We start from the raw sequence: 26,984 nt of genomic DNA, 5'->3' as shown, positions 1-26,984 counted from the left end.
TTGACTTTTGCGTCTCAGTTAGTGTCTTTAGCATTTGCAACAATGTTCTGTTCATTCGTTCCACTTGACCGTTCCCCATCGGGTGGTAGGGTGTTGTTCTGGACCCCGCCATGCCACTGAGTTTCTTTAACTGATGGAACAACTGATTTTCGAATTCTCCCCCTTGGTCATGTTGGATGCGGGCGGGGAACCCAAACTTCAAGGCAAAGTCATTGAAGATGAGATTTGCAGCAGTTTTTCCTGACTTTGATGTGGTGGCGTAGGCTTGGGTGAAACGTGTAAAATGATCAACAATCACGAGGATGTACTCATATCCCCCTTTGCATCTGTCGAGATGGAGGAAATCTATACATACCAGTTCAAATGGCTGTGTTGTCACAATGTTTGTCAGAGGAGCTCTTGTTTCATGGCCTGGCTTTTTCTGCTTGACACAGCTACAAGTTTTACATTTACATTTACGTCATTTAGCAGACGCTCTTATCCAGAGCGACTTACAAATTGGTGCATTCACCCTATAGCCAGTGGGTTAACCACTTTACAATAATTTATTTATTTATTTATTTATTTATTTATTTTGGGGGGGGGGGTAGAAGGATTACTTTATCCTATCCCAGGTATTCCTTAAAGAGGTGGGGTTTCAAATGTCTCCGGAAGGTGGTGAGTGACTCCGCTGTCCTGGCGTCGTGAGGGAGCTTGTTCCACCATTGGGGTGTCAGAGCAGCGAACAGTTTTGACTGGGCTGAGCGGGAACTATGCTTCCGCAGAGGAAGGGGAGCCAGCAGGCCAGAGGTGGATGAACGCAATGCCCTCGTTTGGGTGTAGGGACTTATCAGAGCCTGAAGGTACGGAGGTGCCGTACCCCTCACTGCTCCATAGGCAAGCACCATGGTCTTGTAACAGATGCGAGCTTCAACTGGAAGCCAGTGGAGTGTGCGGAGGAGGGGGGTGACACATAGTCACATAGTGCTCGATGTCAGATTGCATATATGGCCAGAAGAAGCGGTCACGTACTAGTGATACAGTGCGGTCAGTACCTTGGTGTCCCATGTTATTGTGCAACTCTTCCATCACTTTACCTTTATACTGCTCTGGTAGAACTAACTGCTTGCGGGCTGTAGTGATTCTGTACAGAATGCCATCACTGTCTATTGTCAATTTGTCCCATTCTCTGAATAGGCATTTTGTCTTTGGACTAGATTCCTTTTGCTCTTTAACTGGCGGTTTGGAACCAGACAGTTTGAAATCGAGCACAGGACAGATGACCGGATCAGACTCTTGTGCTTCTCTTATCCCATCTTTTGGAATCGAGCTGATTGTTGCAGTGGTTGTCTCACCTTCAGCTGATACTGACATAGATGCAGCTGAAAGTGACCAAGGTACAACAGACTCTTTCTGTAACTCAACTGCTTGTATTGTGGCGGCAATGGTGTCTGGTGGAAGCTCCTCAGAACATTCTCTCATCAGTGACTCTACATCCAGTGGCATCCTCGACAAAGCATCTGCATCACTGTTCTCTCTGCCTGGCCTGTACTTTATTGTAAAGTGGAAATCAGCCAATTCTGCAACCCACCTGGAAGTGGTTGCATTCAGTTTTGTAGTAGACAGAATGTAGCTGAGCGGGTTGTTATCGCTGTATACAGTGAAGGTCGGAGCATAGTACAAATAATCGTGGAACTTATCAGTGATTGCCCATTTTAGAGCTAGAAATTCTAGCTTACCAGAGTGGTAGTGCTAGTTCTTCTCAGCTGCTGTTAAGGTTCAAGAACCATAAGCAATGACCCTAAGCTTCCCATCTTGCTCTTGATAAAGAACTGCTCCCAAGCCTTGGTGTGACGCATCAGTGTGTACAACAAATGGCTGAGTGAAATCAGGGAAACCTAAGACTGGTGGGTGAAGCAAACACTCAATCAGCTGTTCAAGTGCCTGTTGATGCTGGTCAGTCCACAGGATTGGCTTGTTTGAGGGCACCACATGACTTACTTTCTTTGTTTTTGTTTTCCGTGGGTGGTCAGGTAATTTCTCTGAATCTGCTTTCAGGAGGTCATACAGACAGCTGGCCCTCCTAGAAAAGTCTTTGATGTACTGTCTGTAGTAAGTGAGTAAACCAAGCATTTTTCTGAGCTGGCCTACAGTCTCTGGTCTGATTTCTTTCAACGCTCTTACTGCTTCAAAATCGGCTGGGTCAACTCTGCTGCCCTCTGCAGACACTATTCTGCCCAAATAACGGACCTGGGGTTTAAAGAGATCACACTTACTTGGCTTGAGTTTGATGCCGTACTCTCTGAGACGCTGCAAAACTTTTCGCACATCATTCACATGGCTGTCGAAAGTTTTACTGAAAACTAGCGTGTCGTCCAGATAAGGAATGCAGATGTTATCCCGGAGCCCTTCCAAACATTCCTCCATACAATGCTGAAAAGCTGCAGGAGCGTTCATGAGGCCGAATGGCATACGTATCCACTCATAGAGTCCCCACGGGGTCACAAATGCTGTCAGTGATCTGCTTTCTTCAGAGATGAACCCCTGGTGATACGCTTTTCCCTGATCTAAGAGGGAGAACCAGGAATTACCACCTAAACTGTCCATGATGTCCTGGACCCGAGGGATGGGCTGGCGGTCGGGATGTGTCTTTCTGTTCAGGTCTCTGTAATCTATACACAACCGGAGGGTCCCGTCCTTCTTTCTAACGCACACGACAGGTGAAGAATATGAAGAGTTTGACTTCCTAACCCAGCCCTGGGTTATGAGGTCATGAAGGTAACCCTTCATCTCCTGATACAGTGGCCTGGGCACTGACATGTATGTGCGCCTGACTGGTTCAGAGTCCTTTAGAGAAATAGTCATTTTCAATCGTTCAATGCAGCCAATGTCATTGTCTGATCTGGAGAAGGAGTGACACTCTTCTCTAAGCATTTGCCTAACAACCTCTCTCTGCTCTTCGGTTAGGTGACTTAAACCTACTGTTGGATCCCACTGTTCAGTAGCAGTACATGGGGTTCGAACGCTGGTGTGATTCACTGTGGCTGGGGTGACAGCTTTTTCAAAGACTTGGGTAGGTAACACAGTCATAATTGTTTGTACTGTACTGATTAGTGTGCGTCCTAGCAGGGCAATGTTGTGGTCAGTGGGGTTAGAGACATCAAGCATGATAACTGGAAAAACACCTTTACTGACTCTGACTAGTGTGTCAAAGAACTCAAGTTCATCTGGCCACTGCAGGTTCAGGTCTGGCTGGAAAAGCATTGTCATGTCCTCTTTGAAAGGCTGGGGAGCTACACGGCACTCAATCTGAATGCTACTGTGTTTTGGTACAGCAATCTTCTCTTTCTTGGTTTTCACTGCATATTCATCTGTCTGTATAAAAGCTCTCACCTTGTTTATTTTGAGGCTTGGGAAAGCTTTTTTCACTGTACTGTACCGTTTAGTCTTTTCGGTCATTGTCAGGATGTGCTCGATAACATTGAAACCTATGATGGGATGAGATAGGTGACAGCCTTTCATTACCAGCACTGGGATGATCAGTTCCTTTGTTTGGTCAGTTTCAGAGGCTAGCCGAAAAGTTGTTTCAATCATCCCAGGTACGGCATTTCAGTGTCATTTGCTGCAGTCAATCTTAGATCATCAGGTGAGTCCAGCATTTCTGAAACATCCCTCAGCCTTGCGTTTGGGAGAGATTCCTCTTTCCATCGTTCATCAATGACCGATACCTGAGAGCCTGTGTCCCATAGGGCTTGGAGGTGGTGGCGATTCAGGTGACACTCAATAAGGCACTGTTTGCCGACTAGTGAGGTGACCTTATGGGGGTGGCAAACTTGAGCTAGGGATGGTAAAGAGTGGGCATTTTCCTCTGTACAGGAAAGCTTTTCACTGGTAGAGTCAATTTTCAGGTGAGTGCATTTTTCCTTATGTTTAGTCCAATGTTGGTTTTGACATCCTTTGGAACAGTACAGTGTTTCTTTACATGATGAACATTGTTTCAGGTTCTCAAATGAATCTTCTCTGGCACAATTTGCAAATTTCTGGGACTTTTTGGTAGCTACGGTTAACACTCGTCCCTCAGCGGTAACCCTTCCCCGTTTAAAAGGGGCCTCTTTTGATGGTCTGACTCCCCGGATTTTACATCCAGCTTGAAAATGTTCTCCACTCCCACATCTTAAGCAGTGTGTGCAGCGTGCATCTATTCTGGCCTGCTGGCAGACAAAACACCTCCTTGGAGCTTGAGCAGAGCGGTTGGTATACAGGTTAGGTGCATATTGATGCTGCGCAGGGTCAGGTGCTTGGGGCTGACTGTAGTTGCTGTAATGCTGCTTCTGGGAAACAGGTGGCTGGGGGTCCCTATCTGGCCTTCTAACTGGAGGTGGGGCATAGGCGTAAGGCGGTGACTGAAACATAGGCTGCTGTAATGTCTCCTTAATCTGAGCAATCTCTGCACTGAGACCTTTTAGGGAAGCTACACCTGTCTTAAGTTCAGCTAACTCTGTTAACAGTTCTGCGGGTATCTTAGCTTTGGCTTCCTTCACAGGACACTTTGCAGATGGCGTATCTTCTAACTGGACTACACTTACAGTTGTAGCAGGCTGTGGGGCATTAAACCGCTTTTTGTTTCGTCTTTCTATCTCATTAGCACAAGCAATGTTAAGCTTCTCTAGCAAAACCTCATCCGATGTTTCGCTATCTAGCAGGAGAGGCTGCATGTCTATCCTGATACTGTCACTCTGGAGACCTGTAAGGACTGTGTGTAAACACATGCACTGGACTAGAGCAGGGTCATACCCTGATTCTGACTCCTGGGACGCAAATAGTACTTTCTGCCTCAAATCTAAGACGCACATCAGGAAGCTTTGAGGGGTCTCCTTGCTATGCTGTGCTTCTGAAGCTAGCTCTTTGTAAAGCTCTGTTGCACTCTTCTCTTGGAAGTGGGAACGCAGGATGCATCTAAGTGTGGGAAGAGTTAGCTGGGGTTTACCTTCCAAGTAGCTGCGTAGCTCTGAGCCTGGAGAAATAGCCCTGATTACCGCATCTACTATTTCTACCTCAGGATAGCCTCTGTTAAATCCATTCTCAATCTGATGGGCAAGGCTGGAAAAAGTCAGTTTATCTTTCTGGCCCGGTTCACCTATCTGACCAGAAAATTGTAACTCCTTGCGCCAGTATGAGGCGGGCTGTGCACTGGGTGAGGGCTGCATGCTCCCCTGAAGATGGGCAGGGGGTTGGGGCTGGCGCAGAGAATCACTGGCTTTTCCGGCTGTTTCAATATCATGGTCAGTTTGCCCTGCTTTGTTATCTATGCCACTAATCATCTCTGTCATTTTGTCTTTAAGTAGCAACAATTCCGACATGCCGCCATCGTCTAACTCTGCAACTTCCTATCTTTCAAGGAACATCATAATGTGAGTCATCAATGATATGCGGGATTTGTCTTGAACATCTCTTCTCTGTTCGCCTGTTATGTCAAGGAAATCACATACGTCTAGTAACTTTTCTTTAGTCAGGGTGTGCAATTCTCCTACTACCTCTTCCTGTAGTTCTTCCAAGGCGGTTGTCATGTTGACAGGAGGAACTTTTACTGTGCAGGAGTTGACTCTGAATTAGATGGTCCTTACTGTCTCTGATGGTCTCTCAATGGCCTCAGTTGTCACGTACTTAACCACCAACTTCCATCTCCCCTCGAACAGCAACACTTTCCTTACTGCAGCCTGCCTGGGTTGTTATGTGGGGATTTAGCTGGCTCGGAATTCAGCGACCAGGATGTGGAAACCGGACATCTGAGCAGCAATCTCAGCGGAGCCTCCAAAATGTTACGCCCCTGAAAAAGGGGAGAAATAATCACGAGAGTGACACAGTTATGTTTCCTCACTGAGAACTTTAGTGTAATGAGGAAAAGACCGCAATTTCCCCGGGAACTTGGGTGGAGATCAAAGCAATCGATCTCAGGCTCATAGATTAAGAGCATTTACTAGCTCACAGATTAACACTTTTACCCTTAAATTAGGCACCACAAAATAAAGTAATCAATATAACGTTTACACATTCCTCTTACAATTTTTACCCTTTGTACGCTTGACGGGTTTTAACTTTTTAACACAATTATATGAATTTTATCAATCTCTATGAACTAGTACTGAATGCATGATCTTTTTAACCTTAGTCACACTGCTCCCTCTTCACTAACTGGGCATTGTTGTCTCTCCACCCACTCAGAAGCTATTGCTACAAAGTGGATAGCTCCACTTTCTCTGCAGGATTGTACAAATCACTACCTGTTAGTCTGCTCAGAGATAACCAACAGAATAACACACCTGCAATGTTCTTAAAGATGGAGATAAAGGTTTTGATTGGACTTCATCTACAGTATGCATCTCAAAAACATATAATAGTAATGCTAACATGTGGCCTCCCTAAACTCTCTCCAATACTAGCTCTCCATACTCCCCATTCACAGTTTCTCTCCTCGTCTTTCCTCTCCTCTTCTCCAGAACTTGTACCAGAACAGGTTTCTGGGACTCGGACTAGCAGGTATGGCATCCCCGTCTCGTTCGTCCCAGAACCGCCGGCGCTGTAAGCACCCGATCCGCCACAGCTACAATCCCGAGCAGTTCCCTAATGTCAACTTCCAGAACGGCTTTCCCGAGGACGTGGCGACCATGCACCGCTCGACCAGCGACACAGACCTGGTGACATCACACAGCCGTTCCACGCTCACCGTCAGCACCTCGCTCTACGCCATCGGTCAGACCCAGGACATCCTCATCTGCTGGGACATCAAGGAGGAGGTGGACGCTGGGGACTGGATCGGCATGTACCTCATTGGTGAGCACTGCCATAAAAAATGTTAGAACATTTTTACAATGGATTTTCATAGAAGCAATAAGTAACAGTAGATGATAGAGGCAGCTAGAGACAGTGAGATGAAGAGCAGTTTGTTTCCAATCTTGTAAAGCTGTTACACATACTGCATGTGATCTTCTTTGAAGTTGCTTGTGAGGAAGAGGAAGAAATGTCTAGGACAGGAACTAGAATGTCAAGTCTACAAGGGACTGTATGTACAGTACATAGAGTGCAATGCGATGACTCCGGTCATGTCCGGTCATGTCAGGTCTGCATTCCCTTATCATTTGAGGTAATCTAAAGGTGTTGATGTGGTGTCCTGATAAGGTGTTGTGGGGCTCAGACACAGTTAATGTAACATATCCACAGGTAACTGACAATGCTTGTGTGATAATGTAATGTGACTTTGTATCTCACCTTTCCTCCCTCTCTTTCCTCTCTCTCAGAAGAAGTTTCGTCTGAGAACTTTCTAGACTACAAGAGCCGCGGAGTGAATGGTTCCCACAAGGGCCAGATAGTGTGGAAAATTGAGGCCAACTCCTATTTTGTGGAGTGTAAGTGCATTTCTGGAAATACATCCAAAACCAGCTACATTACAGTACACAACATCCCCCACAAACTGAGAGAGCTGTTTTATAACGGATGTAGCATCTAGCGCTCAGAACAGGACACTGCTTCGTCAGGGCATATTGCATATCTTTACATAACACTGAAACTATCTCATAACTATTTTGTTTCTCATTACCATTGTGACCATTTTGTATCATGCATATCTGCAGACTTCCATAAGTTTCAGGATTTCCCTGTAGAATCACAAATCCTTCTTACTCTGCACAGATGAAAGCAAGTCTATTAGGCAAGGGATTCCCATCAATAAAATAATTTACATCATTTACACAGCCAAATGATCCCATTAGTTCCACTAGACTAGAACCCACACTGACTGTATAGTACAGTAGGCCCCGGTGTGGACAGCTCTGGTTAGACACAAAGTGGATCTATGAGTAATTACCATAGGGCTATCCTCCTCTCATCTGGTCCTGCTAATGTAAGGCTTTGTTATCTGTGGGTGATTTTGTTATTTAGCTAACACTGCTTATTGCTTATTTACCTAAAGTAAGACTCATCCCTCAAAGAGCTCCTCCCACCTCATCAGTGGGGACAGCTCATTCGCAAGAATCAGATATCAATCAATATTTTAGCCAATACCATTCGCTGGTGCCTGTGTGCCTCCCTGTAGGCTCAGTGGTGTTGATTCTAAAGCATCTCAATTTAGCTACCACAGTAGATTAGCAGCTTGGAAAGCAGCCACTGAGATTCTTATCTCTCTGTGTAATTAAAGTGAAAGTATGATCTGTCTGTGTCAGACTCTCCGCTGCTAATAACCATGTAGCTGAGGACAGTCAGCTCTCTCTCTCCCCCAGTTTATTGGCATGCTGCTCACAACAGCTTTCTTAGGTCACGCTGGTGTGGCTCTGGCCTGTTTTTGAGAGCTGTCCAACTGTGAAACGTGATAAAGGTGCCAATAAACAGAGAAATAATGTATAATGCAAACAGTAGGTCATTCTAAAAAGAAAGGACAATCTCTCTCCTGTTCATAAACTAACCCATGTCCGCTCTCTTCTGTCATCTGTCTCTTCTTTCCTCTCAGTGGAGACCAAGATCTGTTTTAAATACTACCATGGTGTGAGCGGGGCACTGCGTGCCACCACCCCCAGTTTGACTGTGAAGAACCCCTCGGTTCCGGTGAGTGTGTAGGACTACTTAGACCCAACCTGGTATTAGTGCTACATGGGCTCTATGTGTTCATATGGGCTTCTCAAAGGGCACTGAAGTAAGAGATGGTGGGTGAATTACAATGGATCTACTGTATGTCTTTCCATCTCAAGGATATATTTTTCCATTGTCTGGGTTGAAGCTTATCACTAGAGCCTAGAGTGGTCAGAAACAAATCCTGACTGTTCCAGAAAGGGGTCAGCATCTCATCTGTTGTCCAGTGTTACCTGGATTACTAGGGGTTATCAGACGTGACATAAAGGGAAGCTATATTGGGTTTAGCAATCCATTAGATTGGTTAGCCTTCTTTTCTCATTGACTGGAAAAGAAAATCCTGAAATTGAAAGAGATCTACAATAGCACTAAGTGTAAATTATTATACGCTTATTGGCTGGATGACATTGCCTGTCCTGAGAGAGATCACGCACAGACAGACAGTATGTACAGTCTAAGAGATAGACAGACAGATAAGCCACAGCCAGAGGTGAACAGAGAGCTGGAGGGGAATCAGAGAATTTCCTTGTGTTGTCCCTGTTGTGGAGTATACTGTAGTAGAGGTCCCCTGTGGGCACTTAGTCCCAGCTGTCTGCTGGAGGCCCACTGCAGCCAGGGAGTGACATGCATCAGCCCAGGCCTAGTCACTAGTCCTCCTAGAGATCACACCCAGAGGAACAATCTCAGAGAAACACATCAATGCCACAGCCTGTCAAATGTCATTGTATTGTTACTGCTGTGATGGTGTGTGTGTGTATGCGTTCGTGTGTTTGCATCTGATCCGTATCCCGCACTCACATCTCTCAGTGGCCCTCCATCATCTCTCAGTGGCCCTCCATCATCTCTCAGTGACCCTCCATCATCTCTCAGTGACTATTTTCCATTAACCCGCCTGCCTGCTATAAAGACCCTTAGGCAGGCTTATACCTGTGGAGGAGGAGCAGGGAGGAGAGGTGCTGTAAAGGCTGGCGCTGATGTGACTCTCTCTCTCTCTCTCTCTCTCTCTCTCTCTCTCGCTCTCTCTTTCTCAACCTATCTCTCTCTCCCTCTCTCTCTATTTAGGTGTTTAAGCCCATCACCAATGAAGAAGTCCCCCAGAGCACAGGCAGCAGAAGACTCATTAGCTTCTCCCTCTCAGGTGAGCATGGCCCAGCACCCCCCACCACCCCCGTTACCCTGACAACACATCTCTACAGGGTTGGGCCAGCACACGTGCCAGCATCATTGTGGCAAAGGGCAACACACAGCTTGCGTCTCCATAGCAACTCATCCCAGGATTCAGATACAGTACTATCATCCATCTGGAGTACATCATGTTCATAACAGGAAGGAATGTTCTGTGCCAACTGCCAACTGGCATGATACAGAATGCTAGCAGTTAGAGAAATATCGACAAACCCACACTTACATGACGGTGACGAACAGGATTCCTTTCTCCTAACACTTCCATACTTAAATGGGGCTGTTTCATTCCCAAACGCTGCATGAAGAAATACATCACATCTGTAGAAATGTCACAAAAGCATCCTAACAAGTAAGGTTGTGACTCATCATAGGAAAAGCACAGTGAGTCTATTGTGCTAAGTGTTTCTGACAGTCCTGAGTTGGGTTGGATTCCTAACTGTGAGGGATGCAGCAGCAGTAGAGGCGGTATGATCCAGTTCCATCTTATTCACAGTGAGGTAGTGCAGACGAAAGGTGGGTGTGACAGCTTGCTAAGTCATGTATCCAAACGGTTCTCTCCCCCATGGGAGATGTCAGGAGGAGGCAGATGTGATTTCAGACAGCAGCTCTTCCCCCTTCGTCTTCAGCTTTGATCAACACAGGCTTACAAATACTAAACAAACAGACTGACTGTAGTTGTCCCTGTCTAGTCCCAGATCACTAGAAGGCTATGCTACTGTATGACATGGCTGTCACAAATATTAGAGAGCAGAGATGGAGAGAAGTTAAAGTTAAATGCCATGCTATGCAAAATAATAATTCTGTCTAGACTTATTTTTCAGGGTGAGTTTATGCCCCTCTATTGTAGAAGTACAGCATACTGTGGCAACACATATTTAACAGGATATTGAACTGAATTGATTTGCAGAGCTAAAAGGAACATTCTCTTTCTCAAGGACATTCCTGCTGCCTGCACTCTGCTCCTCTTTGTCAGAAGTATGGGATTTTCTTAAGCCCTTAAAGGTGTCATTTTAAGGGCCTTTTATCCTCCTTGTGTCCTCCTCTATACTCTCATCGTCTCTGGTAGATTTCCACGCCACGGGGCTGAAGAAAGGGATGTTCTTCAACCCTGACCCCTACCTGAAGATCGCCATCCATCCCGGCAGGAATAGCATTTTTCCGGCGCTGCCACACCACGGCCAGGAGAAACGCTCAAGCATCGTTTGTAACACCATCAACCCCCGCTGGCAGAGAGAGGTGAGAGGAGGGCCCTGACAAGGCTTTATATGCTATGTGTTCCTATGAAAAAGAGAGGAACCTTGAGTATGCTCTCTGTAACAGGGCAATAAAGTCAGGCAGAGTGACCGTTTTAGGGAGCTTTATACAATATGTTATACTGGTACTGTTTACCTGGAACCATATTGAAACACTAACTGGGATGTACAGTATTTACACAGGTGTAACCAACGTTGGTTTTATTGTTTTTACAGAGAGAGAACAAGTGCTGAAAATCGGTTACAACAGTTTTGGTTTGGATGTGATGAGTTGGTACCACTATCCCTGCAATATATACTTTTTTTAATATACACTGAGTGCACAAAACAATAGGAACACCTGCTCTTTCATTTATATTTACATTTACATTTACGTCATTTAGCAGACACTCTTATCCAGAGCGACTTACAAATTGGTGTATTCAACTTATGATAGCCAGTGGGACAACCACCTATTTATTTATTTATTTCTTGTTTTTTATTAGTTGTTGTTTTAGTTTTTTGGGGGGGAGGATGGGGGAAGAATGATTACTTTATACTATTCCAGGTATTCCTTAAAGAGGTAGGGTTTCAAGTGTCTCCGGAAGGTGGTCAGTGACTCCGCTGTCCTGGCGTCGTGGGGGAGCTTGTTCCACCATTGGGGTGCCAGAGCAGCGAATAGCTTTGACTGGGCTGAGCGGGAACTGTGCTTCCGTAGAGGTAGGGTAGCTAGCAGGCCAGAGGTGGATGAACGTAGTGCCCTCGTTTGGGTGTAGGGTCTGATCAGAGCCTGAAGGTAAGGAGGTGCCATTCCCCTCACAGCTCCGTAGGCAAGCACCATGGTCTTGTAGTAGATGCGAGCTTCAACTGGAAGCCAGTGGAGTGTGCGGAGGAGCGGGGTGACATGAGAGAACTTGGGAAGGTTGAACACCAGACGGGCTGCAGCGTTCTGGATAAGTTGTAGGGGTTTAATGGCACAGGCAGGGAGCCCAGCCAACAGCGAGTTGCAGTAATCCAGACGGGAGATGACAAGTGCCTGGATTAGGACCTGTGCCGCTTTCTGTGTAAGGTAGTGTCGTACTCTGCGAATGTTGTAGAGCATGAACCTGCAGGATCGGGTCACTGCTTTGATGTTAGCGGAGAACGACAGGGTGTTGTCCAGGGTCACGCCAAGATTCTTTGCACTCTGGGAGGAGGACACAATGGAGTTGTCAACCGTGATGGCGAGATCATGGAGCGGGCAGTCCTTCCCCGGGAGGAAGAGCAGCTCTGTCTTGCCGAGGTTCAGCTTGAGGTGTTGAGCCGACATCCACACTGATATGTCTGCCAGACATGCAGAGATGCGATTCGCCACCTGGTTATCAGAAGGGGGAAAGGAGAAAATGAATTGTGTGTCGTCTGCATAGCAATGATAGGAGAGACCATGTGAGGATTTGGCAGAGCCAAGTGACTTGGTGTATAGAGAGAATAGGAGAGGGCCTAGGACTGAGCCCTGGGGGACACCAGTGGTGAGAACACGTGGTGCGGAGACAGATTCTCGCCACGCCACCTGGTAGGAGCGACCTGTCAAGTAGGACGCAATCCAATAGTGAGCAGCGCCGGAGATGCCCAACTCGGAGAGGGTGTAGAGGAGGATCTGATGGTTCACAGTATCAAAGGCAGTGGATAGGTCTAGAAGGATAAGAGCAGAGGAGAGAGAGTTAGCTTTAGCAGTGCGGAGAGCCTCCGTGACACAGAGAAGAGCAGTCTCAGTTGAATGACCAGTCTTGAAACCTGACTGGTTTGGATCAAGAAGGTAATTCTGAGAGAGATAGCAGGAGAGTTGGCTAGAGACGGCACGCTCAAGGGTTTTGGAGAGAAAAGAAAGAAGGGATACTGGTCTGTAGTTGTTGACATCGGAGGGATCGAGTGTAGGTTTTTTGAGGAGGGGTGCAACTCTCGCTCTCTGATATAGACTGACGAGGTGAATACAGGTGAAAGCTATGATCCCTTATTGATGTCACCTGTTAAATTCACTTCAATCAGTGTAGATGAAGGGGAGGAGACAGGTTAAAGAAGGATTTTTAAGCCTTGAGACAATTGAGACATGGATTGTATATGTGTGCCATTCAGAGGGTGAATGGGCAAGACAAAATATTTAAGTGCCCTTGTCACGCCCTGACTCTGGGGACTCTTATTTGTTAAGTCAGGGTGTGTATTTTCTATGTGGTCTAGATCTATGTTGGCCGGTGTGGTTCCCAATCAGAGGCAGCTGTCGCTCGTTGTCTCTGATTGGGGACCATACTTAGGCAGCCTTTTGGCACTAGTGGGTTGTGGGATCTTGTTCTGTGTGAGGTATGTTTTGTGTTCTACCTTGGACTTCACGTTTCGTTTAGTTTGTTGTTTTGTCGTGTTGTTTATTAAGTTAAAATAAACATGTACGCATATCACGCTGCACCTTGGTCCGTCCCGTTTATGAACGATCTTGACAGAAGATCCCACCCGACCTGGACCAAGCAGTGTGCCGAGGAGGAGCAGAGAGGATGGACTTGGCAGGAGATGAGAGAGGATCTGGCAAGAAAGATGGAGGCCCTGATCAGGGTGGAGAGGCAACCCCAAGAACATTTTTTGGGGGGGCACACATTTTTTGTTGTGTTACGTTAGGACTTCACGTGTCGTTAGTTTATTGTTTTGTCGTGTGTTTATTCGTGTAAATAAACATGTTTGCATATCACGCTGCGCCTTGGTCCGTCCCGTCCGTCAACGAGCGTGACAGCCTTTGAACGGGGTATGGTAGTAGGTGCCAGGCGCACTGTTTTGAGTATGTCAAGAACAGCAACGCTGCTGGGTTTCTGGGTTTTTCACGCTCAACAGTTTCCCGTGTGCATCAAGAATGGTCTACCACCCAAAGGACATCTGGCCAACTTGGCACAACTGTGGGAAGCGTTGGAGTCAATATGGGCCAGCATCCCTGTGGAATGCATTCGACACCTTGTAGAGTCCCTGCCCCAACGAATTGAGGCTGTTCTGATGGCAAAAGGGGGTGCAACTCAATATTAGGAAGGTGTTCCTAATGTTTTGTACACTCAGTGTATATGAATGTGACAGTAACTATATTAACTTGAGGAACAATGTGTATTGTAAGGGATGCTGATATCTCATTAAACCCATCCGCTGTGTTCCTCCTCCTCATCATGGGGGGATTTACATTTACACTGCTAATGAGGAGAGTGCTTTGGAGGACAGACAGACAGCCAGAAAATGGGTCAAACAGGCAGGCATGCAGGCAGAGATAGACAGAGAGGGAGCGAGAGAGAGAGAGCGAGAGTAGAGGAAGGTAGAGGGGGTAGGAGGATGAATGGGAAAGGGGGGAATTTTCTTTTTCATGTCTCTTGGAGAGAGGGAAGGGAAAGGAAGGTTGAGGGACTGACAGACTGACAGACAGACAGACAGACAGACAGACAGACAGACAGACAGACAGACAGACAGACAGACAGACAGACAGACAGACAGACAGACAGACAGACAGACAGACAGACAGACAGACAGACAGACAGACAGACAGACAGACAGGCAGGCAGGCAGGCAGGCAGGCAGGCAGGCAGGCAGGCAGGCAGGCAGGCAGGCAGGCAGGCAGGCAGGCAGGCAGGCAGGCAGGCAGGCAGGCTTATTAACATTTGACTTGTTTAGGGAGGTGTATTCCCCTCCCTGCCTGTATCTCCTCCTCCTGAACACAGCAGTACTCCCTCCCCCTCTTTATATACCTCATCATTACCCTTCTTCCACTTCCTGTAGTCAGCAGACAGTGTCTCCTTCTGATTCAGTGGCTTTGGATTCATAAGCTATTTCAAGGACAAGAAGTCAAAATGCATTATCATTTATAATGTATGAATTATACATTTACACCATGACTCAGAGTTTCCTCATGTGATAATCCTCTTTTATAACCATGCTGGTAAAAGTTACCTCTCTCTCCCTATAATAGGGTATTACTGGGTTACCGGTACTCATTTAGCTAATGGTTCAATTATGTGGCGTCACCCTGAAAGGGCAGGAAATATGTCACAGACCCAGCTCTGCTTTAGCACAGTATCAACAACCCTTCAGTATATTGAGGGGAAGGATATAGCAGCGCCACTCTGTATGATTTCTGCAGGCTTCATGCTGGGTCTGACTGTATAATTAAGAGTTTAGCTAATAGAGTAGGTCCCTCCCTCTTCGTGTCTCCCTCTTGTACCTTGAAAAGATCCAGGGCTTCTGTGAGGAAGGCTGAAGGCAGCGGAAAAGTGCACCCTACTCCCTCACCCTCCCCTGTTTGATATTCAGATCAGGCGCAGCCTTCCTTCGCTCCCTCAAGACTCCCTGACAGAGAGAGTCATGGGAGTACAGGTAAGGGCACACATCAGTACAGGCTAGGGTTTTATATAAACCACAGCACCCCACCACCACCACCATTCTGCCGCTCAGGCACAGTGTGCATCCCAAATGGCACCCTATTCCCTAGTACACTACTTTTGACCAGCGCCCATCTACTATATAAGGAATAGGGTGCCATTTGGGATGCAGCCAACCTCACGCCATCATCATGTTCTATTCTCAGCAGCTGAAACACTTTTCAATAATAGAACTCCCTGTTTGTCTCCCAAATAGCACCCTATTCCCTTTATAGTGCACAACTTTTTACCACGGCCCACTCTGGTCAAAAGTAGTGCACTATATAGGGACTAGGGTACTATTTGGGATGTAGCCACTCTATCTCCTTATAGGGCTCCAGGCTCACATCTCATGACTGTATGCATGCTGCGATCGCAAATGAATATTTATTTCTCATACCATTCTTCGTTCTTGCATAAACATGATGCTGAAGCTGAGTTCTATTTCTGGGTGTTGTTCATGGTGCAGCAGCGTGAGGCAACCCTCGTTTCCAAAGGTTAACGATGGGTCCCGGCTGTGGCGCTTCGATTAATTGATCCATTATGAAGGCCTTTTTATAGCATGTGCTGTGTTCCATCCAGACACATACAGTGCCTTCGGAAGGTATTCAGACACCTTGACTTTTTCCACATTTTGTTACGTTACAGCTTTATTCTAAAATTGATTAAATAAAAATAAAAATCCTCAGCAATCTACACACAATACCCCATAATGACTAAGTGAAAACAGGTTTTTAGATTGTTTTGCAAATGTATTAAAAATAATAAACAGAAATACCTTATTTACATAAGTATTCAGACCCTTTGCTATGAGACTCGAAATTGACTCGAAATTGATCATCCTTGAGATGTTTCTACAACTTGATTGGAGTCCACCTGTGGTAAATTAAATTGGTCGGACATGATTTGGAAAGGCACACACCTGTCTATATAAGGTCCCACAGTTGACAGTGCATGTCAGAGCAAAAACCAAGCCATGAGGTTGAAGGAATTGTCCGTAGAGCTCCGAGACAGGATTGTGTCGAGGCACAGATCTGGGGAAGGGTACCAAAAAGTGTCTGCAGCATTGAAGGTCCCCAAGAACACAGTGGCCTCCATCATTCTTAAATGGAAGAAGTTTGGAACCATCAAGACTCTTCCTAGAGCTGGCCGCCAGGCCAAACTGAGCAATCGGGGGAAAAGGGCCGTGGTCAGGGTGGTGACCAAGAACCCGATGGTCACACTGACAGAGCTCTAGAGTTCCTCTGTGGAGATGGGAGAACCTTCCAGAAGGACAAACATCTCTGCAGCACTCCACCAATCAGGTCTTTATGGTAGAGTGGACAGACAGAAGCCACTTCTCAGTAAAAGGCACATGACAGCCCACTTGGAGTTTGCCAAAAGGCACCTAAAGACACAGAACATGAGAACCAATATTCTCTGGTCTGATAAAACCAAGCGTCACGTTTGGAGGAATCCTGGCACCATCCCTACGGTGAAGCGTGGTGGTGGCAGCATCATGCTGTGGGGATGTTTTTCAGCAGCAGGGACTGGGAGACTAGTCAGGACCAAGGGAAAGATGAACAGAGCAAAGTACAGAGAGATCCTTGATGAAAACCTGCTCCAGAGCGCCCAGGACCTCAGACTGGGGCGACGGTTCACCTTCCAACAGGACAATCACCCTAAGCACACAGCCAAGACAACGCAGGAGTGGCTTCGGGACAAGTCTCTGAATGTCCTTGAGTGGCCCAGTCAGAGCCTGGACTTGAACCTGATCGAACATCTCTGGAGAGACCTGAAAATAGCTGTGCAGCAACGCTCCCCATCCAACCTGACAGAGCTTGAGAGGATGTGCAGAGAAGAATGGGAGAAACTCCCCAAATACAGGTGTGCCAAGCTTGTAGCATCATACCCAAGAATACTCGAGGCTGTAATCGCTGCCAAAGGTGCTTCAACAAAGTACTGAGTAAAGGGTCTGAATACTTATGTAATTGTTATATTTCCGTTTATTTTGAAATTTTTATAAATTATCAAACATTTCTAAGACCTGTTTTTGCTTTATCATTTTGGGTTATTGTGTGTAGATTGATGAGGGGAAAAAACGATTTAATCCAATTTAGAATAAGGCTGTAACGTAACAAAATGTGAAAAAAGTCTGAATACTACCTGCAGTACATCCATCAATTTATGTTAGCTAGCACATAAAGTCACTGAGACAAACCTCTCTTGTCCCAATATGCCTTATGACTAAGATTTGCCTGATTGGTCTACTATCTGTTGACAGATCTGTTGTTTTACTTTAACATTTTACTATTAGCCTTTCATGTTTTTGACGCTTTGCCCAGGTTGTTTGTGCGTTTGTGAGAGCCAGATATCGCTAGTTTAAAACAGTTTATATTATTTTATTATGCTGATTAGATTACCACGGGGGTGTGGACACCGACTCTAGGGGTTAAATTAAGGAATCTCTTTTCACTTGTGACTCATTGTTTGGGTTTAACAATCAGGCCAGACTCACCCAGCCATTACATTACAGCCTGTGGCCTACAGCAACAGTGAAAGTTAACCATCCTGATAATAACTAACACAGGCCCATTCCCCTACAGTCATTGGCCCATACAGATAGGCCTCTCTGCTTGTGATGATGCTGCAGGTTGCAGGCTCAGAACACACTGACCTTGAATCACCACACTACCACACTAGTCACTAAGAGAGTGGTGATATAATCCATGATTAGTATGACTACCGCCCAGTGACGGTCGGTGCCGTTTAAGATGAGGAGGATGATACATGTTTTTATGAGCATGGCCTTATTTCTATTACAGCATATTGGATGACTCATTCATATTCCATTCACCCAGCTCAATGTAACATGGATAGGTTTAGGCTATTTACTACTTTTCCCTATACCCATCATGAGGTTGCTACAACCTAGCCTATGAATGAAAGTTTACAACGTAGGTGCACAGTTCGAGAGAAATTTGAGTAATCAAGGTGACAGACACTGACACATTCAATACCGCCTTGCACAATCTTGCCTCCATCTAGCTGATTTAGGGTGTAATCATTAGTCTAACAGATGCAAACAAGAGTTTCTATTGGACAAATTCAGGTATGTTTATCTCCGTTTCTTTACGCTTGCTTCCTTTTAAGAAACTTTTTCAGAATGGTGCTACCCTACAGAGTGCTGTTGAGGCAACTGTAGACCTTCATTGCAAAACAGTGTGTTTTAATCAATTATTTGTTGACTTTAATATATTTAGTATCGTTTTATCTCAAAATGATCACTTTTTTAATGTTTCACTATTTTTATTTTTATGATATTCACTGAGGAGGATGGTCCTCCCCTTCCTCCTCTGAGGAGCCTCCACTGCTACTGCCTCTTCTACTATTGGTACTACCACTACCGCAGATCCTACAGTGAGGGAAAAAAGTATTTGATCCCCTGCTGATTTTGTACGTTTGCCCACTGACAAAGACATGATCAGTCTATAATTTTAATGGTAGGTTTATTTGAACAGTGAGAGACAGAATATCAACAGAAAAATCCAGAAAAACGCATGTCAAAAATGTTATGAATTGATTTGCATTTTAATGAGGGAAATAAGTATTTGACCCCTCTGCAAAACATGACTTAGTACTTGGTGGCAAAACCCTTGTTATCAATCACAGAGGTCAGACTTTTCTTGTAGTTGGCCACCAGGTTTTCACACATCTCAGGAGGGATTTTGTCCCATTGCTCTTTGCAGATCTTCTCCAAGTCATTAAGGTTTCGAGCATGACATTTGGCAACTCGAACCTTCAGCTTTCTCCACAGATTTTCTATGGGATTAAGGTCTGGAGACTGGCTAGGCCACTCCAGGACCTTAATGTGCTTCTTCTTGAGCCTCTCCTTTGTTGCCTTGGCCATGTGTTTTGGGTCATTGTCATGCTGGAATACCCATCCATGACCCATTTTCAATGCCCTGGCTGAGGGAAGGAAGTTCTCACCCAAGATTTGACGGTACATGGCGCCGTCCATCGTCCCTTTGATGCGGTGAAGTTGTCCTGTCCCTTTAGCAGAAAAACACCCCCAAAGCATAATGTTTCCACCTCCATGTTTGATGGTGGGGATGGTGTTCTTGGGGTCATAGGCAGCATTCCTTCTCCTCCAAACACGGCGAGTTGAGTTGATGCCAAAGAGCTCCATTTTGGTCTCATCTGACCACAACACTTTTACCCAGTTCTCCTCTGAATCATTCAGATGTTCATTGGCAAACTTCAGATGGGCCTGTATATGTGCTTTCTTGAGCAGGGGGACCTTGCGGGCGCTGCAGTATTTCAGTCCTTCACAGCGTAGTGTGTTATCAATTGTTTTCTTGGTGACTATGGTCCCAGCTGCCTTGAGATCATTGACAAGATCCTCCCGTGTAGTTCTGGGCTGATTCCTCACCATTCTCATGATCATTGCAACTCCACGAGGTGAGATCTTGCATGGAGCCCCATGCTGAGGGAGATTGACAGTTCTTTTGTGTTTCTTCCATTTGCGAATAATCGCACCAACTGTTGTCACCTTCTCACTAAGCTGCTTGGCGATGGTCTTGTAGCCCATTCCAGCCTTGTGTAGGTCTAAAATCTTGTCCCTGACATCCTTGGAGAGCTCTTTGGTCTTGGCCATGGTGGAGAGTTTGGAATCGGATTGATTGATTGCTTCTGTGGACAGGTGTCTTTTATAGAGGTAACAAGCTGATATTAGGAGCACTCCCTTTAAGAATGTGCTCCTAATCTCAGCTCGTTACCTGTATAAAAGACACCTGGGAGCCAGAAATCTTTCTGATTGAGAGGGGGTAAAATACTTATTTCCCTCATTAAAATGCAAATCAATTTATAACATTTTTGACATGCGTTTTTCTGGATTTTTTTGTTGTTATTCTGTCTCTCACTGTTCAAATAAACCTACCATTAAAATTATAGACTGATAATTTCTTTGTCAGTGGGCAAACGTACAAAATCAGCAGGGGATCAAATACTTTTTTCCCTCACTGTATATCTATTGTATGTATACATTATGGACTACTTTTACATCCCATTACTATATGACCTGTAATTTAGGACAATGATACAAAAATTATGCAAACATGCTTGCTGTATGCATTAGGCAGGCAGGGGGTTAACTGCATACATGTACTGTATATACTGTAATACTGAGCCAGTGATATCTGATCCACTCCTGGTTGTTCTGTTACAAGTACAGTACAGAACAGAACAGTACAGAACAGTACAGTACATAACAGTACAGTACGGAACAGAACAGTACAGAACAGTACAGAACAGTACAGGACAGTACAGAACAGTACAGGACAGTACAGTACAGTACAGTCATAGAGGTCAGTTCATGTAGAGCTATAGAGATACCTGGAGGGATGCCAGTGCATTGCTCATCTGTCATAGAGATCACGGGGTGAATAAAAAAACGTACAGTTTCATATTTTCTTTACCTTTACATTTTGCCGTCACTGTCATTTGAGGTTACACAGGGTTGGGTAATGCATTGTTTCATGTGTATTTTTTCCCTCCATTCCAAAGTTGTACTTATTCTTACTCGTCTTACTTTGAGTTCAGCACGATGGATAGCTCCCTCTTTGTTTCCTATAGCTGCAAGTATTTTCAGCACTACTAACAACTACACACAGTGACAAGCAGCTCTATAACACTGCACACATACTTACATACAGCACCTATACAAGCATTTAAAAATGGATGCTATGTCTTTCTCTCTCCCCTCAGCACTTCAACTTTGTATCTCTGCCCACGGATGTTCTGGAGATCGAGGTGAAAGATAAGTTTGCCAAGAGTCGTCCCATCATCAAACGTTTCCTGGGCAAGCTGTCCATGCCTGTGCAGCGGCTGCTGGAGAAGCATGCTATTGGGTATGGCTCAGGAATAAACAGGACGCTCATAGGTTTATCAGGATAATCAAATGCTTATGAATAGATATTTGGGAAATCCTTTACAAGCGCCATCTAAAGCAGTAACACGTCTCTCTCTTGAATTCCCCCCCCCCCCCCCTTCTCCCTCATCCCTCTTCTCTCTCACCCTCTGTCCACCTCCCTCTCTTTCTCTCCCTTTCTCCCTCTCTCACCCCACTTTTCTCACTCTCACCTCCCCTCTCTATCTCTCACCTCCCCTCTCTCCCTCCCTCCCCCTCCCCTCTCTCTTTCCTCCTCCACAGTGACCGTGTGGTCAGCTACACACTAGGCCGAAGGCTGCCAACGGAACATGTCAGTGGACAGCTGCAGTTCAGATTTGAGATCACTTCCTCCATTCATCCAGGTTCTTCTTTCTCTCACACACATCATCACCTGGGTTCAAATAGTACTAGTTTTCCTTCAAATACTTTAGCTGCACTTGATCGAACTTGCCTGGCGTAATGGCGTTAAGGGGATAATCCCAAAGGTGCAAACCCCACCCATCTGTTTCTCTCAGCAGGCTCAATCAAACGCTCAAAGTTTTTGAACAGAAACACATACTATTTGAACCCAGGTTTGTTCACATCCTGTTTGTCTTCTTCCTCTCATTTAGGTTAAAGTAGTCTGTTTCTTAATACAGAGGTAGGAAAATTAGAATATATAATATCTACTGTATGTCTGTCTGTAAATATCAACTGTCATATCTAGGTGTAGACAAGCAGATATTAAGCATAGGTTATTCTGGTATTGTCATGTGCCATATTGTCATGCTGCCTCGATTTATAAAATATTTTCTATTCATTGACATACCATAGCAGAAACAGAGTGGTCTATTAAGAGTTAATAGAATGTGAGTTAATGTGGATATGCCCCACTGTGTGGCAGCCAGGCCCCTGACTGGGAGGTAATGAGCTCTGTTCTCCCCCTGCAGATGATGAGGACATGTCTCTCAGCACGGAGCCTGAGTGTGCCGCTGTGCAGGAGAACCAAGTGGAAGGCCAGTCCTCCCAGGCCCAAGGCCAGGCCGAGGACACCATGAGCCTGGGTCCGGGGGCTCCTGAACTCCCCATGGATAAGGAGGAAGACACTGGAGCTCCAGAACTCCCTATTAGAGGGGATACAGATACTGATACTCCCATGGAGGGGGATCCAGCAGGGCCTTCGGGTTCAAAGCAGCCCATAGATGGAGACCCAGGGCCTGGCTGTTCCAGAGCTGAGGACCTAAAAACAGAACCAAGCAAACCAGAGGTCCATGGGGCTCAGGGGGTGGCTGTTGTGGCTGTAGCTGTTGCTGCAGAGAAGCTACCCACGGTAGAGGAGAACAGTGAGGAAGGGGACCAGCAGACCCCCTCTAGTCCTCAGCCTGCTGTCCCAATGGAGCAGAGGGCTTTTGGGCAGGAGGCTGTGTGGGCAGAGGGTGTGGACAGTGCCCCAGCAGAGGGTCAGGTCAGCCCTGCAGTACACTCTGCTGTAGTGGAGGACATGGAGAGTGCAGCGTATGCAGCTTCTGGAGGGTCTGTCTCTGAGCCAGCAGGACAGCAGGCAGTGGGGCAGGAGGAGGGGGAGGGGGACTGCTGCTCCCTGCGCATCAGGACCACCCCTAGGCGTAAGAACCGGCCCTGCTCCCTGCCCGTGTCTGAGCTGGAGACAGTCATCGCCTCGGCTTGCGGGGAGCCTGAAACCCCTCGCTCACACTACATCCGCATCCACCACCTCCTCCACAGCCTGCCCTCTGCCCAGCCAGATACCCAGGAGGACGGGGAGGGAGAGGAGGCTGAGACAGAGCCAGATCCAGATCCAGACCCAGACCCAGACCCAGACCCAGACCCAGACCCAGACCCAGACCCAGGCCCTGACCAGCTCAGCCCCAGGGACCAGGAGGGCTCAGAAGAGGATGAGAAGGCTGAGCCCCTGACCCCTGGCCCCAGGAGGACGCTGCCCCGCAGCCTGTCCATCGAGCGTCTGTCCGACCTAGCCCTGCTGCTGGACAGCGAGGGCCGCCACCCCCAGGGCCAGGTCAGGGGTCACCAGAGAGTGTCCGACGAGGATGACATGGAGCCATGCTGCAGTAACTCATGCTACGAGGGTCGAGGAGGTCACACCCGGGCACCTCTACTGGCTGCAAGCAGGACATCTGAGGGGAGCAGCGCTTTCTCCTCCGAAGAGGACGAGGACATGGAGGTGAGCGGAGCGGAGAGCAGGGAGCCAGGGGATGGGATGCCCCAATGGCAAGAGGCCCCATCCACGCAGGTCCAGAGCCCCCAGAGCTTCATGGGAAATGGAGAATCACCCGTGGCTGGGCCCAGTGGGAGGATAGGACGTGAGTTGTGTTCCTCACTGAATACTAACTTGAGATATCATATCAAATCAAATCAAATGTTATTTGCCACATGCACCGAATACAACAGGTGTAGACCTTACAGTGAAATGCTTACTTACAAGCCCTTAACCAACCATGCAGTTTTAAGAAAAAAAGTGTTTAGTAAAAAATAGATAAGTAAAAAATAAAAATAACTAAGAATTAAAGAGCAGCAGTAAAATAAAATAACAGTAGGGAGGCTATATACAGGGGGTACCGGTACAGAGTCAATGTGCGGGGGCACCGGTTAGTCGAGGTAATTGAGGTAATATGTACATGTGGGTAGAGTTAAAGTGACTATGCATAGATAATAAACAGTACCAGCAGCATAAAAGAGGGGGTGGGGTGGGGTGGGGGTGACAATGCAAGTAGTCCGGGTAGCCATGATTAGCTGTTCAGGAGTCTTATGGCTTGGGGGTAGAAGCTGTTAAGAAGCCTTTTGGACCTAGACTTGGCGCTCCGGTACCGCTTGCCGTGCGGTAGCAGAGAGAACAGTCTATGACTAGGGTGGCTAGAGTCTTTGACCATTTTTGGAGATGTAGTTTGGATAACTTAGGGTATACTGACCTGTTTTTGTCATCCCATAGGAGATTGTCCCTTACCTTCCAGTCATCCTCCAGTTAGCCAGCTTCCTGCTCTGCGTCCTGATTCCCATCACTACCCCACCATCGATGAACCACTGCCACCAAGTAAGCATTTGGTATAAATGTTGTCTGAGTCATATCATGCATATTCCTTGTTGATGAACAATACATACCAAGACAAAACAAATAATACTAAGAAATAACCATTGTCTCCCCTGTGTGTGTGTGTGTGTGTGTCAAATTAAATTAAATTGTATTTGTCACATGCTTCGTAAACAACAGGCTTAGACTAACAGTGAGATGCTTACTTACGGGCCCTTCCCAACAATGCAGAGAGAGAAAAAAAGAGAAATAATAAAATAAATAACACTAGGAATAAATACAGAATGAGTAACGATAACTTGCCTGTATATCCGGGGTACCAGTACCGAGTCGATGTTCAGGGGTACGAGGTAATTGAGGTAGATACAGTTTGTACATATAGCTAGGTATAAAGTGACTAGGCAACAGGATAGATAATAAACAGTAGTAGCAGCATATGTGAGTCAAAAGAGTTAGTGCAAAAAGGGTCAATGCCGATAGTCCAGGTAACTATTGGTTAACTATTTAACTAACTATTTAGCAGTCTTATGGCTTGGGGTAGAAGCTGTTCAGGGTCCTGTTGGTTCCAGACTTGGTGCATTGGTACCGCTTGCCCTGCGGTAGCAGAGAGAACAGTCTTTGACTTGGGTGGCTGGAGTCTTTGACAATTTTTAGGGTCTTCCTCTGACAGCGCCTGATATAGAGGTCCTAGATGGCAGGGAGCTCGGCCCCAGTGATGTACTGGGTCGTACGCACTACCCTCTCTAGCGCCTTGCAGTCGGATACCAAGGAATTGCCATACCAAGTGGTGATACAGCCAGTTAAGATGCTGTCAGTGGTGCAGCTGTATAACCTTTTGAGGATCTGAGGGCCCATGTCAAATCTTTTATGCCTCCTGAGGGGGAAGAGGTGTTGTCGTGACTTCTTCACGACTGCATTGGTGTGTGTGGACCATGATAATTCCTTAGTGATGTGGACACGAAGGAACTTGAAGCTCTCTATCCGCTCCACTACAGCCCCGTCGATGTGGATGTGGGCGTGCTCGGCCCTACGTTTCCTGTAGTACACGATCAGCTCCTTGGTTTTGCTGACGTTGAGGGAGAGGTTGTTGTCCTGACACCACACTGCCAGGTCACTGACCTCCTCCCTATAGGTGAGCAGGCCAACCACCGTCATGTCGTCAGCAAACTTAATGATGGTGTTGGAGTCGTGCACGGCCACTTAGTCGTGGGTGAACAGGGAGTACAGGAGGGGACTAAGCAGGCACCTCTAAAGGGGCCCCGTGTTTACATTGACATTTTAGTCATTTAGCAGACACTCTTATCCAGAGCGACTTACAGTTAATGCATTCGTCTTAAGATAGCTAGGTGGGACAACCACATATCACAGGCATAGAAAGTACATTTTTCCTCAATAACGTAGCTATCAGTAGAGTCAGAGCTAGGGGGTGTGGAGAGCCTCCGTAACATAGAGAAGAGCCGTCTCGGTTGAGTGACCCGTCTTGAAGCCTGACTGGTTAGGGTCAAGAAGATCGTTCTGAGAGAGATAACGAGAAAGTTGATCAGAGACAGCATGCTCAAGTGTTTTGGAAAGAAAATAAAGAAGGGATACAGGTCTATAGTCAGATGAGTTAAGTGTTGGTTTCATGAGGAGGGGAGCAACTCGGGCCATTTTGAAGTCAGAGGGGACGCAGCCAGTGGTCAGGGATGAGTTGATGAGGGAAGTAAGGAATGGGAGAAGGTCTCCAGAGATGGTCTGGAGAGGTGAGGAGGGGATGGGGTCAAGCGGGCAGGTTGTCTGGTCGGCCAGACCTTACTAGTCACAGGATGTCATCTGGAGAGAGAGGGGAGAAAGAGGTCAAGGCGTAGGGTAGTTCTGTGTGAGTGAGACCAGTGGACTCAATAGGCTGAGTGAATGAGTAGCGGATGTCGTCAACCTTTTTTTCAAAGTGGTTGACAAAGTCGTCCGCAGAGAGGGAGGAGGGGGGGGGGGGGGGGGGTGGATAATTAAGGAGGGAGGAGAAGGTGGAAAATAGTTTTCCTAGGGTTAGAGGCAGAAGCTTGACATTTTGAGTGGTAGAAAGTGGCTTTAGCAGCAGATACAGAGGAAGAGAAGGTAGAGAGGAGGGAGTGAAAGGATGATAGGTCCTGGAAGTTTAGTTTTCCTCCATTTTCACTCAGCTGCCCTCAGCCCTGTTCTGTAAGCTCGAAAAGAGTCACTCAGCCACAGAGCAGGAGGGGAGGTCCAGCCGAAAGGGAGGAAAGGGGATAGTGCATGTCATAGGATACGGAAACGGAGGAGAGTAGGGTCGAAGAGGCGGAATCAGGAGACAGGAGTGAGAAGGATTTTTAATAGGAGAGGAGAGAGTAGTGGGAGAGAGAGCGAAGATTGTGACGGCACATGACCATCTGGATAGGTGCTGAGTGGTTAGGGTTGGAGGAAAGGGAGACAGAAAAGGAAACAAAGTAGTGATCAGAGACCTGGATGGGGGTTGCATTGAGATTAGTAGGCGAACAGCCTCTAGTAAAGATTAGGTCAAGCGTATTGCCTGCTTTGTGAGTTGTAGAGGATTTGGAAAGGGTAAGGTCAAAAGAGGCGGGGGAACT

The 26,984-nt window shown here is 46.5% G+C and overlaps 1 protein-coding gene across 1 annotated transcript in view; it reads left to right on the top strand.

Annotated features, from left to right (window-relative positions):
• Positions 1-5,152: 5,152 nt before the first annotated feature.
• hecw1b (HECT, C2 and WW domain containing E3 ubiquitin protein ligase 1b) overlaps positions 5,153-26,984 on the top strand; it is a gene marked incomplete at both ends in the record, with an annotated part of 35,919 nt that continues 14,087 nt past the window's right edge. The window contains 10 exons of the mRNA XM_084139448.1: positions 5,153-5,173; positions 6,477-6,810; positions 7,275-7,382; positions 8,480-8,574; positions 9,661-9,736; positions 10,850-11,019; positions 21,173-21,315; positions 21,618-21,718; positions 22,286-23,674; positions 24,301-24,402. Coding sequence (XP_083995574.1) covers positions 5,153-5,173; positions 6,477-6,810; positions 7,275-7,382; positions 8,480-8,574; positions 9,661-9,736; positions 10,850-11,019; positions 21,173-21,315; positions 21,618-21,718; positions 22,286-23,674; positions 24,301-24,402 — 2,539 coding nt within the window. The remainder of the gene's footprint in view (positions 5,174-6,476; positions 6,811-7,274; positions 7,383-8,479; positions 8,575-9,660; positions 9,737-10,849; positions 11,020-21,172; positions 21,316-21,617; positions 21,719-22,285; positions 23,675-24,300; positions 24,403-26,984) is intronic.

The sequence above is a fragment of the Coregonus lavaretus genome (assembly GCF_964263955.1).
Source record: "Coregonus lavaretus genome assembly, chromosome: 23".
Lineage (NCBI taxonomy): Eukaryota > Metazoa > Chordata > Actinopteri > Salmoniformes > Salmonidae > Coregonus > Coregonus lavaretus.
The sequence above is the reverse complement of the archived record's forward strand: the minus strand, read 5'-3'. Positions and strand labels throughout refer to the sequence as shown.